Below are 13837 nucleotides of genomic sequence, written 5' to 3' on the forward strand. Positions count from 1 at the left end.
CCTCTAACACTTACCCTAACCATAACCTGGTAGTGACATCTGATCCCAATCACCTCTTGGAGCCCTGATAATGTGACCTCTAACACTTACCCTAATCCTTAACCCTTTTTTTGAGCAGAACTGGGGACTGAACTCAGGCCCTTGCACTTGCCAGGCAAGCGCTTATTCTACTGAGCCATCTCCCTGACTCCAATTAACCCTTAACCATAACCTTGACCCCAGTGACCTCCCAGACCCACCACCAGGTCATATCCAACCTAACCCCAACCCTAAGCTGCTGTGCGCCTCTCTTGCTCTGCTGCATGTCCTGTGGTCAGAGTCCCAGAGCCCAGAATTGTGTCCACAGGGAGGCTAGATCCTGGTGCCCAGATGGAGCAGAGGAAGGTCAGGCCAATTGTGGTCAAGCAGTGACCCTGACTTTCTTCTCCCTAACTCCCATGGCAGCCAAGATCAAGGTGAAGCAGGTTGGTCTCGCTGTTCTGCCAGGTGGCTCTCAGCACCCCACAATCCTTCCTATTGAGATGGACAGGGCTGCCCTGGTCACCCTTTTTCCCTGTGCCAGCCAGGGGCAGGCAGGGGTGGGACCTGTGGATGAGGCTGCTCATGGGGAGTGAGGCTGGAGACACAGGGTTCCCTGCCAACAAGAGAGGATGTTGCTAGCCTTCCAGGGACTTTTGCCCCCGCCCTGCCATCTCTCCTTGTCTCTCCATCTTTCTTTATCTCTTTCACTCTTTCCATATCCCTCCCTGTCTCTTTCCTCTCTGTCTTTCCTTTCTCTCTTCCTTTCTTGCTCTCTTTTTCCCTCTAACACCAGGCTACAGCTGGGAGCGGGCTGGAAATTGATCTTACGTGAGAGGGCAGGCTGAGGCCTCATTGCCCAGAGCAGTCAAGCTACTTCAGTCTTGAGAAAAACACCCTGCTGGACATTGTGGGCTGTTAGTCTCCAGGTAACATTGTGTCTTATGACTTTGCAAAGGTATACATAAATGCCCCTACTGTTGCTCGGGGGCCTTTGCCTGTCAGGCGTGGTCCACCACCTGACCTCAGCTGTTATCTCTGGTCTTTATTTTCTGAATCCTCTCACTAGTCTTCTCCCAGGGACTACTGAGAGACCAACAGATGCCTACATTTGGCAGCTAACAGGGACCCTGGTAAGGTGATCCTGATGGGTGGGTGGGTCCCACACAGGATCAATTCCCAGCTTTAGCAGTTCCAACATGTCTTCCTTTTTTTGTCTTGTTTTGTGGATGATGAGTGTTCCATAGCTGTGGGAGAAGCTGTGTTTGGAGAACTCTTCAGAAGATCTATTTATTCTTGATGCCAGTTCAAGGATTTTGGTACCAGTATACAGCAATTGAGCCCTATATAGTCCAATAGTCCATAACAGTAGTGAGTTATCAGTACAGCTGGCAGCTGGCAGAAGTTGTTAGTGATTTCAGCCTTTTATGGTTTAGCATATGTCTGAGTACCAGCCGGGGCAGAAGTTCAATCAAGTGCCTGAGCTGTTGGTCACAGTAGCCTGTTGCTTCCAAGGTGTAGGTCCCTTGGCTCCCTGTGGTGACAGCTTGTGTGGCCATCCTGGGTGCACCAGTGTGGTTTGTCAACTGTCATCAGTCTCACTTGAGCTGGGCTTATTGCTCACCTATGCCCGCAGTGCTATGGTCCTGGGCTGCCTCACACAGCTGGTGACAGAAGTCATTGTGTGGCCCTGGGGTTTGCATGGCCTGCAGGAGATGGTCTGCGAGGCTAAGCACTAGTCACACTGAAAGCAGGAGTCAGGCCAATGCACATGTGCACTCCACACGTGTCTCCTGGGGACATCTCCCTGAGAATGCATATGCAGGCACATATGTGCACACGCATGCACACAGGTGTGCACACAGACACGGGAGCGTGCACACAGACACACCGGGCTCCACGTGCACAAGAGTCCTCACAGGGCCTTCTGTTTCTGTCACTGCGTAAGTCCACCCTTAGGCCACTCCGTGCCGTGGGCCACAACCTAAACAGCTGCACAGTGCTGCTTACCCCAGCCCCAGCTTGAGCACAGGGACCCAAGCCTCTGTTCAGGCGTACCCCTGAAAGCAGCCCCATGAGACATGGGATGGCACGCCCAGCCTGTGGCGGCACACATGTCCTTGGGATTGGCTGAGGCCCTGGCTGGGCCAGAAGGGGCCTAAAATAAGCTGAGATGAAGGATTTGGAGCAGAAGCTCGCTGAAGCACAGGTGGAGATGAAGCGAGGTCTCTTTGCCTGTGGCGCAGGATGCGCATGAGCGGAATGAATGTGGAACAGAGGACATGACTGGTTCTTTCCTGTGAGCCTGCTGTGGATAGATTCATTGTCTCAGGCCAGGGCTGCTGGGCAGGCCAGTGGCTCAGACCTCATGGCATGTGGCCTGCATCATGGTGGGATGGCTGTGTGACCTACAGGGCAGGCACAAGGCCATTTGGCCCCAACACCTGACTCAGCCTCCCAGACTGGCCCAAAATGGAGGTGGCATCTGGTGTCTAGGCCCAGGCCTTCCCTGCCCCGGCCATTGCGGACTGTCACTGCCTACCACGGCCCTGAGTCTACACAGGCTTCTGACCCTCTCTGCTCTTGTGGATGTGGTATCTTCCAGGTCATTGCTGGTGATGAGGACCCATGAGTCTTCTCCCTGGAGCCAGGAAATCTGTGCTGGCCACCAAGGCTGCCTCATTGTGTTCCTGCCAGAGCCTAGTTGTGGTCTGAGTCCCAGCTGAGCCATCAGCCAACTGGTGACCTTCTCATGTTGCTAGCTTTGTGGTGACCACAATAACCCTGGCCTCCCATCCATCCCTCTCCCCTGGCTCCTAGGCCCCGTGCACCTGGCCTGGGCCATCAGGGTGGGCCATGCCATCCCTGGGCCCCTCCCTCCGTGAGGTCTCAGTGCTGTGCTGGTGCCCGAGGCCTGTGCCTTCTGGGTGGGGTGGCGGGCACAAGCCTGCCCCAATGCAGGCAGACATGGGGAAGCTGCAGAGTCCTTTATTGAAGCATGAGTCACCCCACACTTGCCATGGTGCATGCAAGGGTGGTAGGGCACTGGTCGGTGGGGAATGGTCAGGATTTGGGGCACAGGACTGGCTGGAAGGTGGGAGGAGCGGAGTGGCTTAGGTAGGGAGAGCTGGGCAGAGGGCAGAGGGCTGGGTGACAGGGTCCGCCCCTCCCTGCCACCTCCCCAAACAAGCGGCTCCCGAGCCCAGGGCAGCTCAGCCCTGGAAGCCCAACTCCTTGTACTTGGCGGCGATGTCGTTCCGGAACAGCTCCAGCGCCTTGCTCATGGCGCCCTGCGCGTCAGCACCAAAGTCCCCGGGGTGCTTGCTCTGCAGGACCTGGATAATGGCCTCTGAGATGAACTGTGGGATGACAGGGTGCAGGTTGCTGAGGCCCGATGAGCTTAAGCTGCACGACCTGCCTTTCCAAGGGAGAAACTGAGGCGGCGGTCTGGTGCTGTGGCTGCAGATGGCCATTTGCAGCTTGGTATGGGCTGCAGCTCCGGGGTGAGGGGTACCTCACTTCACTACTGTGTCCACAACTGCACAGTCTGGACATCTAGAGGGAACTGCTTCCTGAACAACTTGGCCAGTGCTGTGAGGGCTGATGGGAGCCAAGTGTAATCCCAGGAGTCTGGGAGACTGAGGCAGGAAAATTGCAAATTCAAGCCCCACCTGGGCAGCTTAATAAGACCCTGTCTCAAATTAAAAAAATAAAAATAAAAAGGCTGGAATGTGGCTCAGTATGAAAGCCCTGGCTTCTAGCCCCAGTACTCCCCCACAACCAAAAAAAAAAACACCAAAAAAAAAAACCAAAGGTGGATTGGAGGCAGCATGATACCATCCATATTCAAAAACAGGGTGCAAGGGAGGCTTCTGGCCAAGACCTGGCTCCCCTGAGCCAAACCCTTGTGTTTGCATCTGGGCTGTGCTGGGGACAGAAATGCTGTGTTTCCCAACTGTGGGCAGGGCTGTATCCCAGCCACCACCCAGCTGTGCTCCGAGTGGTGACATTTTATGTTGGTGATAACCGAGTGCTGGATGGAGGTCATGCAGCAGGTGGTGGCAGGGCTAGACCTGTGCCTGGAGACAGCGGACCAGCCGCCAACAGTGCCCGGAGCAGAGGCTGGACCTGGGCAGATTTCTCCTTGTCTATGTTCCAGGGGTAAGTGACACAAGTAGAGAGAGTGGGGACAGCCCTGGCAGAGTCGGTCCCTGCCGTTTACCCCTGCAGGTTTGCCTTCACCATGAAGGTCACAGATGCAGTGGACCAACGTGGGGCCCAGGGCAGGCACTGCTGTCCCTGCAGGCAGTGTCCTCAGTCTAAGAGCTTGAGGGCCTGCCGGGCACCCCACTTGCTGGACCTTGTGTCTGTAGCAGAGCCCAGCCTCCCCTGGCTGGGGAACCTCTGAGCCACCCTCATGCAGGCCTCTGTACTCATCCCAAGGACAAGGGCCATAGGATGCAGAGGCCCCAGGACACCTCGCCCGGATGTCAGGGCCCTCCCTGTGCTGGGTCAGACCCACTGCAGCAGGCTCTGCCTGTGGAGCCAAGTCACCTGGCTTGCTGCTGGGGAAGAGTGAGGGCCTGTCCAGCCCACAGCACCATGACACGACAGGGCCACGAGGAAGGCCACAGAGGCAGGGGCCAGGGAGCAGCTGAGAGCGGGGTTACGGTGTGGGGTGGGGCTGGGGAGGTGAGCAGTATTGGAGGGGACCCCAGGCCTGTGGATCGGCAGTGGAATCCAGCTGCCTGCCCCACCAGCTGTTCCACCCCTCAGCCCAGTCAGAAAGCGAGGCCAAGCGTGCAAGTGCCTGCTCCGTCTGTGTTTCCCCTTCTCCTCTGTAGGAAACACCAGTGTGCTTGGGTTGGGAGCAACCAGTGCACATGTGGCCTCACAGATACCGGCCAATGCGCACACAGAATCATTAGATGGGCCCCTCCAGGGGTCCTCAGAAGGGAGACTTCTCTCTCCCCACTTCCTGTTTGGAGCAGTGCTGAGGCTACTAGAGCTTCTGCAGCTCCCTTGGGAGCAGCCCTGGGGCTCGACAGAGAGCCCGTGTGCCCGGTGACGGGCCCTGGGTCTGGAGCCCTCCTCTGTGCTTACATGTGAAAGGGAAGGAACGCCTGGACACAGCTCCCAGTCTCGGGTACCTGTGCAGATGTCCGCCACCAACAACCAGCTGTCCCCCGACCCCTCCACCCAGGTCTGAGGGCATTGCGCAGCCTCCTGTCCCTCCCCACACGTGAGTCCTGTGGGCCACGGCTCCCACCTGAACTGCCTCGGCTTTGCCTCCTCTAGCTCAATGGTGCCTCCGCCTGTCCGGGTTCCCCCCATACACCTGCACAGACAGTGTCAGGGGCAGTGCCCAGCCCTCCCCACGGGCTGCTGAGGCCTAGGCAGGACCAGCACAGATGGATGAAAGTGAGGCAGGAGGGGTGCATCGTGTCCTGCCTACCTCCAAATACTTGACTGGGATCTTGTGCTTGGTGGCATGTGACTGGGCCAGGGGTGTGAGCTCGGCTGCATGCTGCCCCTTCTTTTTCAGGATGCCGCCCAGTGCGGTGAGCACGGTGGTGCCGTGCTTCTTCAGGTCTTCACTCGCCCGCATCTCGTCCTCGGCCTTAAGGTGCTTGAACTTGTCAAACTTCTCCAGGGTCTCTGGATGGCCCTTGAAGAGCCTGCGGTGCAGAGAGGAGAGTTGGAGGACGTGGGAGGCAGGCCTGGGACAGGGGCCCTGCTGTCCAGCTGCCCCCACAGGCTCTGTGGCTGTGGTCACCCACTGTCCCTTGCTGGCCTCCTCATTCTCTGAGGGACAGAGCAGGGAGGGAGGAGGGACCAGATGTGAGTCTTCCCAGCAGGACGTGGGGTGTGGACGTGGTGTCTGAGTTGCCTGTTCTAGGGCTGAGAGGGGCTAGGCGCTGTGCTGGCTGTGCCCATGTCCTCATGAGGGCCCCTCCCGGCGCTCCCACTCTGCAGGGCAGCATGCCATCCCCAGCCAGTGTGAGGCCAGGTTGGGCTGAGGTGCTGCCCTTCCAATACCACAGTGCGGCTTCCGCTGGGGTTCCGGTGGTGACCAGGCACTGCTCCTGCCAGGCACTGGAGGTGGCCAGAAGGTCTGCCCAGGACCTGTGTGGCCACCTCTGGACATGGGCATGGGGTGGCTTCTGGATTTGGAGAGCCCTAGAGAGGTGGCAGTTGACATCAGAAGGCCTGCAGCCCTTAGAAGGGCCAGGAGAAAGGCCCGGTGGGTGCAGTAGAGGCCTTGGTGCCTGGTCATGGAGCGTGACATGCTCGGCAGATCTGCCCCTCTCGATGCAAGGCGCATGCCCTGCAGAGACGCTCTCACCCCACATGGAGCTGAGCCAGTCAGACCCAAAAGTCCAGAGCACCCGCCCCACATCCTGGCCATACTCAGGGACCATGTACCCCATACTGACATACATCAGCTCGCAGGAAAGCCTGGGGAGGCCAGGAATTGGGCAGAATACCCCAGGCCTCCTGTGTCAGGCCCAGGCTCTGTCTCGTTAGGACCGCTCAGGTCCATCACCACTGTACACTCAGGTGACACAAACACAAGTACTCGAGTTGCCACAGATGTGTGTGCTCCTGTAGGGCCCTGCAGGCTGGGCCCCAAGTCCCGAGTCCTGTGGGCTGTTGTCCCCTGCCTCGACCCCGGGACCCCAGCCAAGCCACCTGCGTCATTGCCAGCATCTGCACCACCTCCCCTCCCAGGGCCCCTGGCGCCTGACTATTATTATCTGGTGACAATGATCCCTGAGTCCCCACTGACAGGTGCAAGACCACAGGCAGGGCCAAGGTCAAGACTGGAGGAGACGGGTGGGAGGGGCTGAGGCTAGGACCAGGGCCATGGGCTTGGCTGTTTGGGGCCCTCTGGAGTCACCAGACACAAATTGAGCAGACCCTGCTTGCAGCACTGTACAGGGTGAGGCTGTTGTCATTCTGCCTTCGAGCCTGGAGCAGGCCCGGCAGGGGCAGTGGCTGGGTGTCCACAGCCTGCAAGTTGAGGCCCCGACCCTCTTCTGAACTCATCCCAGTGCCCCATCTCTGCCTGCCCAGTATACCAGCTGGGTCTCAGGGACATCCTCAAGCAAGGCCAACCCAGCGTGCTCTTCACCAAGGTCCAGCTGGACACCCTGGAGCCTGAGGAATCTGCCCACTGCTGAGCACCCTTCAAATGCTGTGGGAAACAGAGACCCTGAGGGTGGTGGGCAGTGTGTGTGTGGAGTGCTGGTGTCCTTCCCACTGCAGCTGTGTGACTTTGGGCCAGACCCTTAACCTCTCTGTTCAGGGCAGTGAGGACGATGACATTGAGAGGCTGGAAGGAATACTGGAGCCCGGCCTTTCGCCTCCTCATCCCTGCCTTCTTCAATGTGTACACCCTCTCCAGGAGGCAACTATGGCTGATGGACTCTAGGCCATCTCCTTCCTGGAGTAGGGAAAGTCACGGCTACCACCAGTGGCTTCCAAACATCATAGTCCCTTGGAGCCTTGGCTCCAATAAAAACTGGAAATGACTGGCTGTGTCCTGTCTCAGCCTTCCAAGCACTGTGCCCACACCTTGGAGTGAGGCCTGTGTCATGTAAGTCCTCCCTTAGTGCCAGTCAGGGTGGGGAGAGTTGATTTGCCACACACACAAGGACAAAGAGGCCGCCCCTACCTGGGACTCCATCACCCTACACCCCATGCTTGACAGACAGGAGTAGGGATGTGGGCACATGTCCTGCACCGGACACTGGGTAAGGCAGCGCCCCTTGGGCTTTGTGTCCCCACCTGCGAGGCAGGAGACACCGTGATGCTCGCCTACCTCGGGGTTCTTCATGGTCCCTGTGGGCTGAGGGCCTGTCACCAGCAGGGTGCCCACTCTACTGTCTGTGTCCCTCCTGTCCCACTGACCAGCCCCTTCAATAGCAAGGGAGGATGGGGGACCCCGGGCCTTCTCTCTCCACCCAGAGGCCCAGGCCCAGGGTGGGAAACAAGTGCCCAGGGCCACACAAAGAGCCAGTAGCTTGGTGCTGATGCCAACTTGGGGTTTGGGTTTTGTCTGGTGAGATTGGGCCTGGTGCAACCCTGCAGCCAGAAATGGTGTGCCCCAAAGTGCCAGGGCTCCGTGGAACACATGCAGGCCTGCCCAGCTCCTCCCTGCATGTCCCCTATGGCAGGGTACAGGGAGATGACGAATTGCCTGTGCATGTTGACAATTTGCTCTGGCTCCTAGAGGGGCCTCAAGTATACCCACTCCCAGCCACTGGGACCCACCCCTCCCTGAGGCAGACAGGTCCTGCTAGGACCATGGGAAGAGCTAGGAGAGGGTGATGTCACCATTGTCACCATGGGGGGTAGTGGGGGGTCTTGCATCAGCCACAGGCCCGTCAGCGAGCTGGTAATTTGGTTCTGCTTCTGACCACAGGCAGGTGGGCAGGGTGGAGACCTCGATCCTGGCCCTCCATCCAGGGGTACCACTGGTTCTGCTTCTCTGACTGTGGGGCATGCGTAGGTAGCATCACTCGATGGCCACTAACATTTCAGGGTCTCACTGAAACTTGGGAGCCACTCTGGGGCCCTGGGTGACAGGAGTCCCCTCTGCACCAGGGAGGGCTTTAAGGCTCAGGGAGGTGGCCTTTGTCCCAGAGGTAAGGTACACACCACTGGGCGGCAGAGCCAGCTCCGGAGTGGGATCTGTCCCACTGTGAAGGCCACATCTAAGCCTTGAGCCTTTACGGCCCTTAGTGGGTCTGTAGCCCTGCGAATGCCCTTCCCCTCTGGTCCCTTTGTCCTTGTCCATGAAGTAAAGTGGCTGGACAATGTTGCATAGTGCTGATTGTAATTCTAGGACTCCTGTGGACGACCCACACTGGCCTCAGACCCTAGAGTTCTCTCCAGTGTAGCCACCCGGATAGACCCTTCCCCTTTCCTGGACATAGAGGCAAGAGGGGACAAGTGGAAGAGACTGCCTCCCCACTGCAGCCCAGTGGTTACCTGGCCAGCTGATGCAGTAGCCCAGTGCCTGGGGTCTGAGGGTGGCAGGGGGTGCAGCTTTACCTGATAAGGACCTCTTGCCCATGGCCGCTGAGGTCCCCTTCCACCTTGCCCCAGACATTCAGCACCAGCTGCCACTCCCCGTCGCTGAGCCCCATGGCATCCGAGAGCAGAGGTGAGCTCACAGGCTGTGGTGTTGGGAAGTTGGGCTGGAGGCCACCCGACCAGGCTTTATACCTGCTGGTCCTGACGTGGTCACTTGATGCTCTGCTCCCCCTCCTGCTTCTTCCTTGGGGTCTAATCTGTGCCCTCACATGGGTGCTATTTTGGGGCAGATGCCATTGTAAGGGAGCAGGACAACTTGGGCCACAGGGTGGGGGCATAGGACGCAGGCAGAAAGGGCACCACCCTGGCCCTGCCAGCACCTGAAACCCAACCCTCCCTGCGCGCCGCCTGCATGGGAGGGCCTGAGTGACTCTCCTGGGCACAGGCGCCCTGCTGGCCCCAGGAGGGCGGCTGCAGTCCCCTGCCTACTCCACCAGGCTTCCTGGTGCCCTCACTAGTCTGGGCTGGTGAGCCCGGGCCGTCTCCAGCCCCTCACAGAGGCCCAACTTTGTGACCTTGCTTCCAGATTCCCTTGGGAGAGTGGCGTCTGGCTTGCCCCTCTGTCACGGCCTCTCCTGCCTGCCATCCTTTTATTTTTAAATGTGCCTGCCGTGTTCCTCACCACTGCCTTTGCCATGTTTCCTTGTTTCCATGCCGGCTCCTCCACGAGCCGCGGCCAACACTCCCAGCCTTCGCCTGTCCTGGGCTCTGGGCCAAGAGCGTACGTGAGGTGACTCATGCAACCCCTGCAGCGAGACTGCCCTTGAAGACTTCCTTTGGTTTCTGTTCTGTAGCATTCTGTTCGACTCATTTGGGTGTCTCCCGGGTCTCTTCACCAAGCCTCAGTTGCGTAAAGCTTTGCCCCTGCCCATCTGTGCAGCTACCCCTGCCCTGCCCCTGCGTGCTGTCTACCCACCAGCAGCAGTCTCCCTGTGCTCAGGCATCTCTTGCCCTTCCTTTCCTCACTCCACCCATCACCTGCTGTCACCCATCCATGCGCCCATGCGTTCGCCCATTCACCTGCCCATCTCTATTCACAGTATCCACTCATTCTCTGTCCATCTGCATCCCGGCCTCTCCCTCTCTCCTGCCTCCTAGTCCCCGCTCATTCACCTGTCACTCACCTATCCACCATTCAGTGTCCATCTATCCACTTCCCCATCACCCATCCTTTCCACACAGTGTGTCAGACACGCCAAATGCCGAGAACAACAAAATTAATGAGATTGGAGCATCTTGGGGCTTTAGGAGGAATACATACGTGATGCAGTTGAGATGGTGCTGGGACAAAGTGCTCACAGAGCCCTCCTTCCACCTGCTCAGGGCTACAGCTCATCAGGGCCTTGCCAGCCAGAGCTCACCTGGCCTTGCTGGCTCCCCCGTGCATGTCACTGGGACCCAGAGCAGGGCTTTCAGTCCCGGGAGAACAGCAGGAGGTTGCCAGCATCTCTACCATCGTTTTGCATCTACCCTTTACTACCTCACACTCTACTTCAGATGCCTACTTGGCTCTGCCTGCATTCTGTTAGTCACCCGAGGATCGGCTGCTTGCAGCGGATGATGTGTGGCGTCTCAGCCCCTAATGCACCCACCCCAGCTCCTCTGCCCTCAAGGCTGTCGGGCTTGCAGGAATATGCAGTTGTCAGTTTTACAGCGCCCTGTTCCAAACACCTGGAGTGAGGTAGGAATCGCCAGCCACTGTTCCGAGCCACCCCAGCTCTGCCATGCTGGTGAAAGCGCCCTCCCTCCTGTCCACTGCTGCCCACTCCAAGGGCAATGGGCAGGTGGCCAAGCTAAGATTCCACAGCAGGAGCTGTCTTGTTGACAGCTGAGGCTCTGGAGGGATCAGGAAGTATCTGGCTGTCCACACTGCACAGCCCAGCCCCTGCTGAGGCGTCGCATTCGGGGACCCCATTAATCTCCCCAGCCCACTGCAGGGCTAGCATGGAACCTATCACCACACTGTGAGACGTGGGGTTGCGGTTGGTATTTGGAGATGGTAGGAAGAGTCACATTCCAGCCAGCGCTGGCCCCCAGGCTTAGGTGTTTGGTTTCTGTGGGTGACCACAAACAGCATTTCTCCTGTGACCTGCAGGTGACCTCTCCATGAGTCTTACACGAGCAGATTCCCAAGAAGCCAGGGGGCCTTTGGGACCAGGCCACCCTCCTGTCTTCCAGGAGAAAGAACAGCTTGACTGGTCCCTGCTCTGTCCTTTAGTCTGCACCTAGGGCCTGGTCCAGGCCAGTGTCTGCAGAGAGAGGGACCCTGGACCTGAGCCCTGCTCTGGGGCCAGTCACAGCCCAGGCTGGCTGGGCCACCTGTCTTGCGTGCTGGGTCACAACCTTGACAACCCTGCCAGGATCTGCAGCATGGGGCTCTGGTTCCTGCCTTCACACTGGCTGGCGCTGAGGACACAGCATGTGGCTTCCCCAGGGGCAGTGGCAGGGCTCTCCAGGGATGGCCTTGGTGTTTAAAATCTAATCAGGCACTAGCAGCAGCACTGAGGAGTTTAATGCAGAGCTCGACAGGGGCTCCATTATGCTTGCAGTTGATGAGCCTGTCAGGGTTTCCAGTTCAGCTAATGGGAGGCACCTCTGTCCCACACCAAATTAACTGCTGTCACTGTCTCTGACGCTTCACCACTGCCTCAGACCACATCCTGGAGCCTCAGCTCCAGGTGAAAATTCTACAGAGCCAAAGCCTTCAACTGTCACCATGCCAGCAGTGTATGTTCTGGGCTCTTGAGTCATAGAAAGCTGGAGATTGGAGATGCCTTAGCTGAGACTCTTCCTGGCAACCTGAGCATTCGTGGGACTCCGGCCACCAGAAGGCCAGGCAGGAGCTGAACTGCTGCAGGGCAATGTCCTTTCGCCTCTTCCCCTGCACATGAGTGAGTCCTGAGGGAGCCTCAGTGCCTGCCGACCTACAGCTCCCGCCATACTCTTGCAGAATGGGAGACCCAGGCTCTGTGACCAACGATGCCCTGAGCAAGTCTGGGAGAGTTTCTCTCAAGATTCTCCCAGAGGACCAAAATGTGGAGAGAAAGTGGACACTCTGACCCCCAAAGCCAGGAACCTCTCAGGGGTCCCTCCTTCTGGAGCTGGCCCAGGCAGGCCCCACTTCTGCTTGAGGCCTAAAGTTGCTCAGCGAGGCCTGACATAACCCTGCACTGGCTGTGGAGGCCCCTGAGCCCACCCTATGGCTGTACCTCTGGCCTCTGGGTGGCCGTCATGCTGACCCGGCCTCCGGCCCACATCTTCTTGGCATCTGGGGTGTACTGCACCAGTACTTCCCTTGTTACGGCAGAGATCAGGCCTGCAACCTCCCAAACGAGTGGATGGTGAAGGCTTAAATAAATGAGACAAATGGTATGATTTGAGGTCTCCAGGAGGTTCCAAGCTCTCACAGAATTCGAGATTCTGCGGTTAAGACCAAGATCTTCTCTGGGTAGCCTATATTTATTTGGTTATCAAACAAAGGAAGGGGATACTTAAGAAAATGCAGGAATCTAGCAGGACCTTGGGAGGTATTTTCCCAAGTAGTAAACTATGTCAATCAGGAGAACTACCTTAACTTCAGGGTGACCTTTATAGTAGCCGTGTGGAGCCCGCAGCTGCAGCCTCCTTTAGTCTTTGGGGTTGGAGCCAGGCATCCTCCGCTATGGCCTTGTCTTGTCCTTTGGGGTGTCACAGCCTCACAGGCCAGTCCAGGCCTCCACGGGGACCAGCGACTCAGAGAGGATCACTTGCTGACATCTCCATACAAGTGGCCTGGGCCTTAGACAACTCACATGTAAATGTGGAAAGCCAATTGGTTAGTGTTAAATCCTCTCACAGCCACTCTGTGGCTCTGTGGTCTCCATCAGCGGGTCTCCACCAGGGGCCAGAGGGCAGGAGAGAGGAGAAGCACCGTGTGGCTTCCTGACCGGAGAGGTGGTATCTCCACAGGTCTGGGTGGGTGTCTTCCAGGGAGGCTGGCAGGATATAGTCCTCATGTGGCAGGGGTGGGCTTTTCCCGTTTTCCCCATGGCCCCAGGGCTCTGTGAAGATCCTGTACCTCCTCTGCTGTCACCTTGAACCCTGACTGTCCCCCACAGGAACAGCCCCCATGAGCTCCATTCTGCTCTAAACCACAAGGTGCTCCTGGCTTTTTCTCTGGGTTGCAACCTGTCCAGAGCTTCTTCCCTTCACCCAAGGGGCTCTGCAGAGGCAAGAAGGTAGATGCCAGGCCCAGCGTGATTCTGCACAGCAGACTCTGTGCTTCCTGCTCCGGGGTTTAGGGGCAAAGGCCCCAGCCCCCAGGACCCTGAGGGACCAGGGTTGGCCACCTGCCCCTGTTGCCCAGCAAGCAGGCAGCAGTGGATGGGTGGAAGGCATTTTTATCAGCGCAGCAGAGCTGGGGGACAGGTGGAGAAGCTTCATGTCTGTCCTCGGGACACAGAAGTCTTGGGGTTCTACAGAAAAGGGCATGGGGTGAGGACGGGGGTTCAGCAAGACAGGTGATCCTGTTCAAGCCGGGTCTGGGCACTGCCCCCTCAGGGCTGGTCCCGCAGGGGTCCTAGATGCATCCTGGTGGGCTGAGGGCATGGTTTCCAGATAGGACTTCCTGTGCAGGGGTGACAGGGGATCTGCAAAGCCCTGCTGTCCGGGAGCCTGAGGGCCCTGGGTTCAGGACAGTGGCTGGCGACTCCTGGGTCTGGCTTGGGGGATGCTGTGG

The 13837-nt window shown here is 58.1% G+C and overlaps 1 protein-coding gene across 1 annotated transcript; it reads right to left on the minus strand.

Moving 5' to 3' along the window:
- Nucleotides 1–2990: 2990 nt before the first annotated feature.
- Mb (myoglobin) lies at nt 2991–9233 on the minus strand. The gene is made up of 3 exons (XM_004623877.2): nt 9079–9233; nt 5474–5696; nt 2991–3377 (listed from the first exon to the last, which is right to left on the minus strand). The coding sequence occupies exons 1-3, from the start codon at nt 9171–9173 to the stop codon at nt 3231–3233; spliced, it is 465 nt and encodes a 154-aa protein (XP_004623934.1). The 5' UTR covers nt 9174–9233; the 3' UTR covers nt 2991–3230.
- Nucleotides 9234–13837: the final 4604 nt, after the last annotated feature.

This window comes from Octodon degus, unplaced genomic scaffold, assembly GCF_000260255.1.
Source record: "Octodon degus isolate 3935 unplaced genomic scaffold, OctDeg1.0 scaffold00004, whole genome shotgun sequence".
NCBI lineage: Eukaryota > Metazoa > Chordata > Mammalia > Rodentia > Octodontidae > Octodon > Octodon degus.

What these genes read in the sequence shown, in the direction of transcription:
- Mb (XM_004623877.2), bottom strand. Translation starts at nt 9,173, where the DNA reads ATGGGGCTCAGCGACGGGGAGTGGCAGCTGGTGCTGAATGTCTGGGGC. An exon ending in GGGCAAGAGGTCCTTATCAG is followed by an intron (nt 5,697 to 9,078) that starts GTAAAGCTGCAC and finishes TCTGCACCGCAG; the next exon opens with GCTCTTCAAGGGCCATCCAG. An exon ending in TCCCAGTCAAGTATTTGGAG is followed by an intron (nt 3,378 to 5,473) that starts GTAGGCAGGACA and finishes GTCATCCCACAG; the next exon opens with TTCATCTCAGAGGCCATTAT.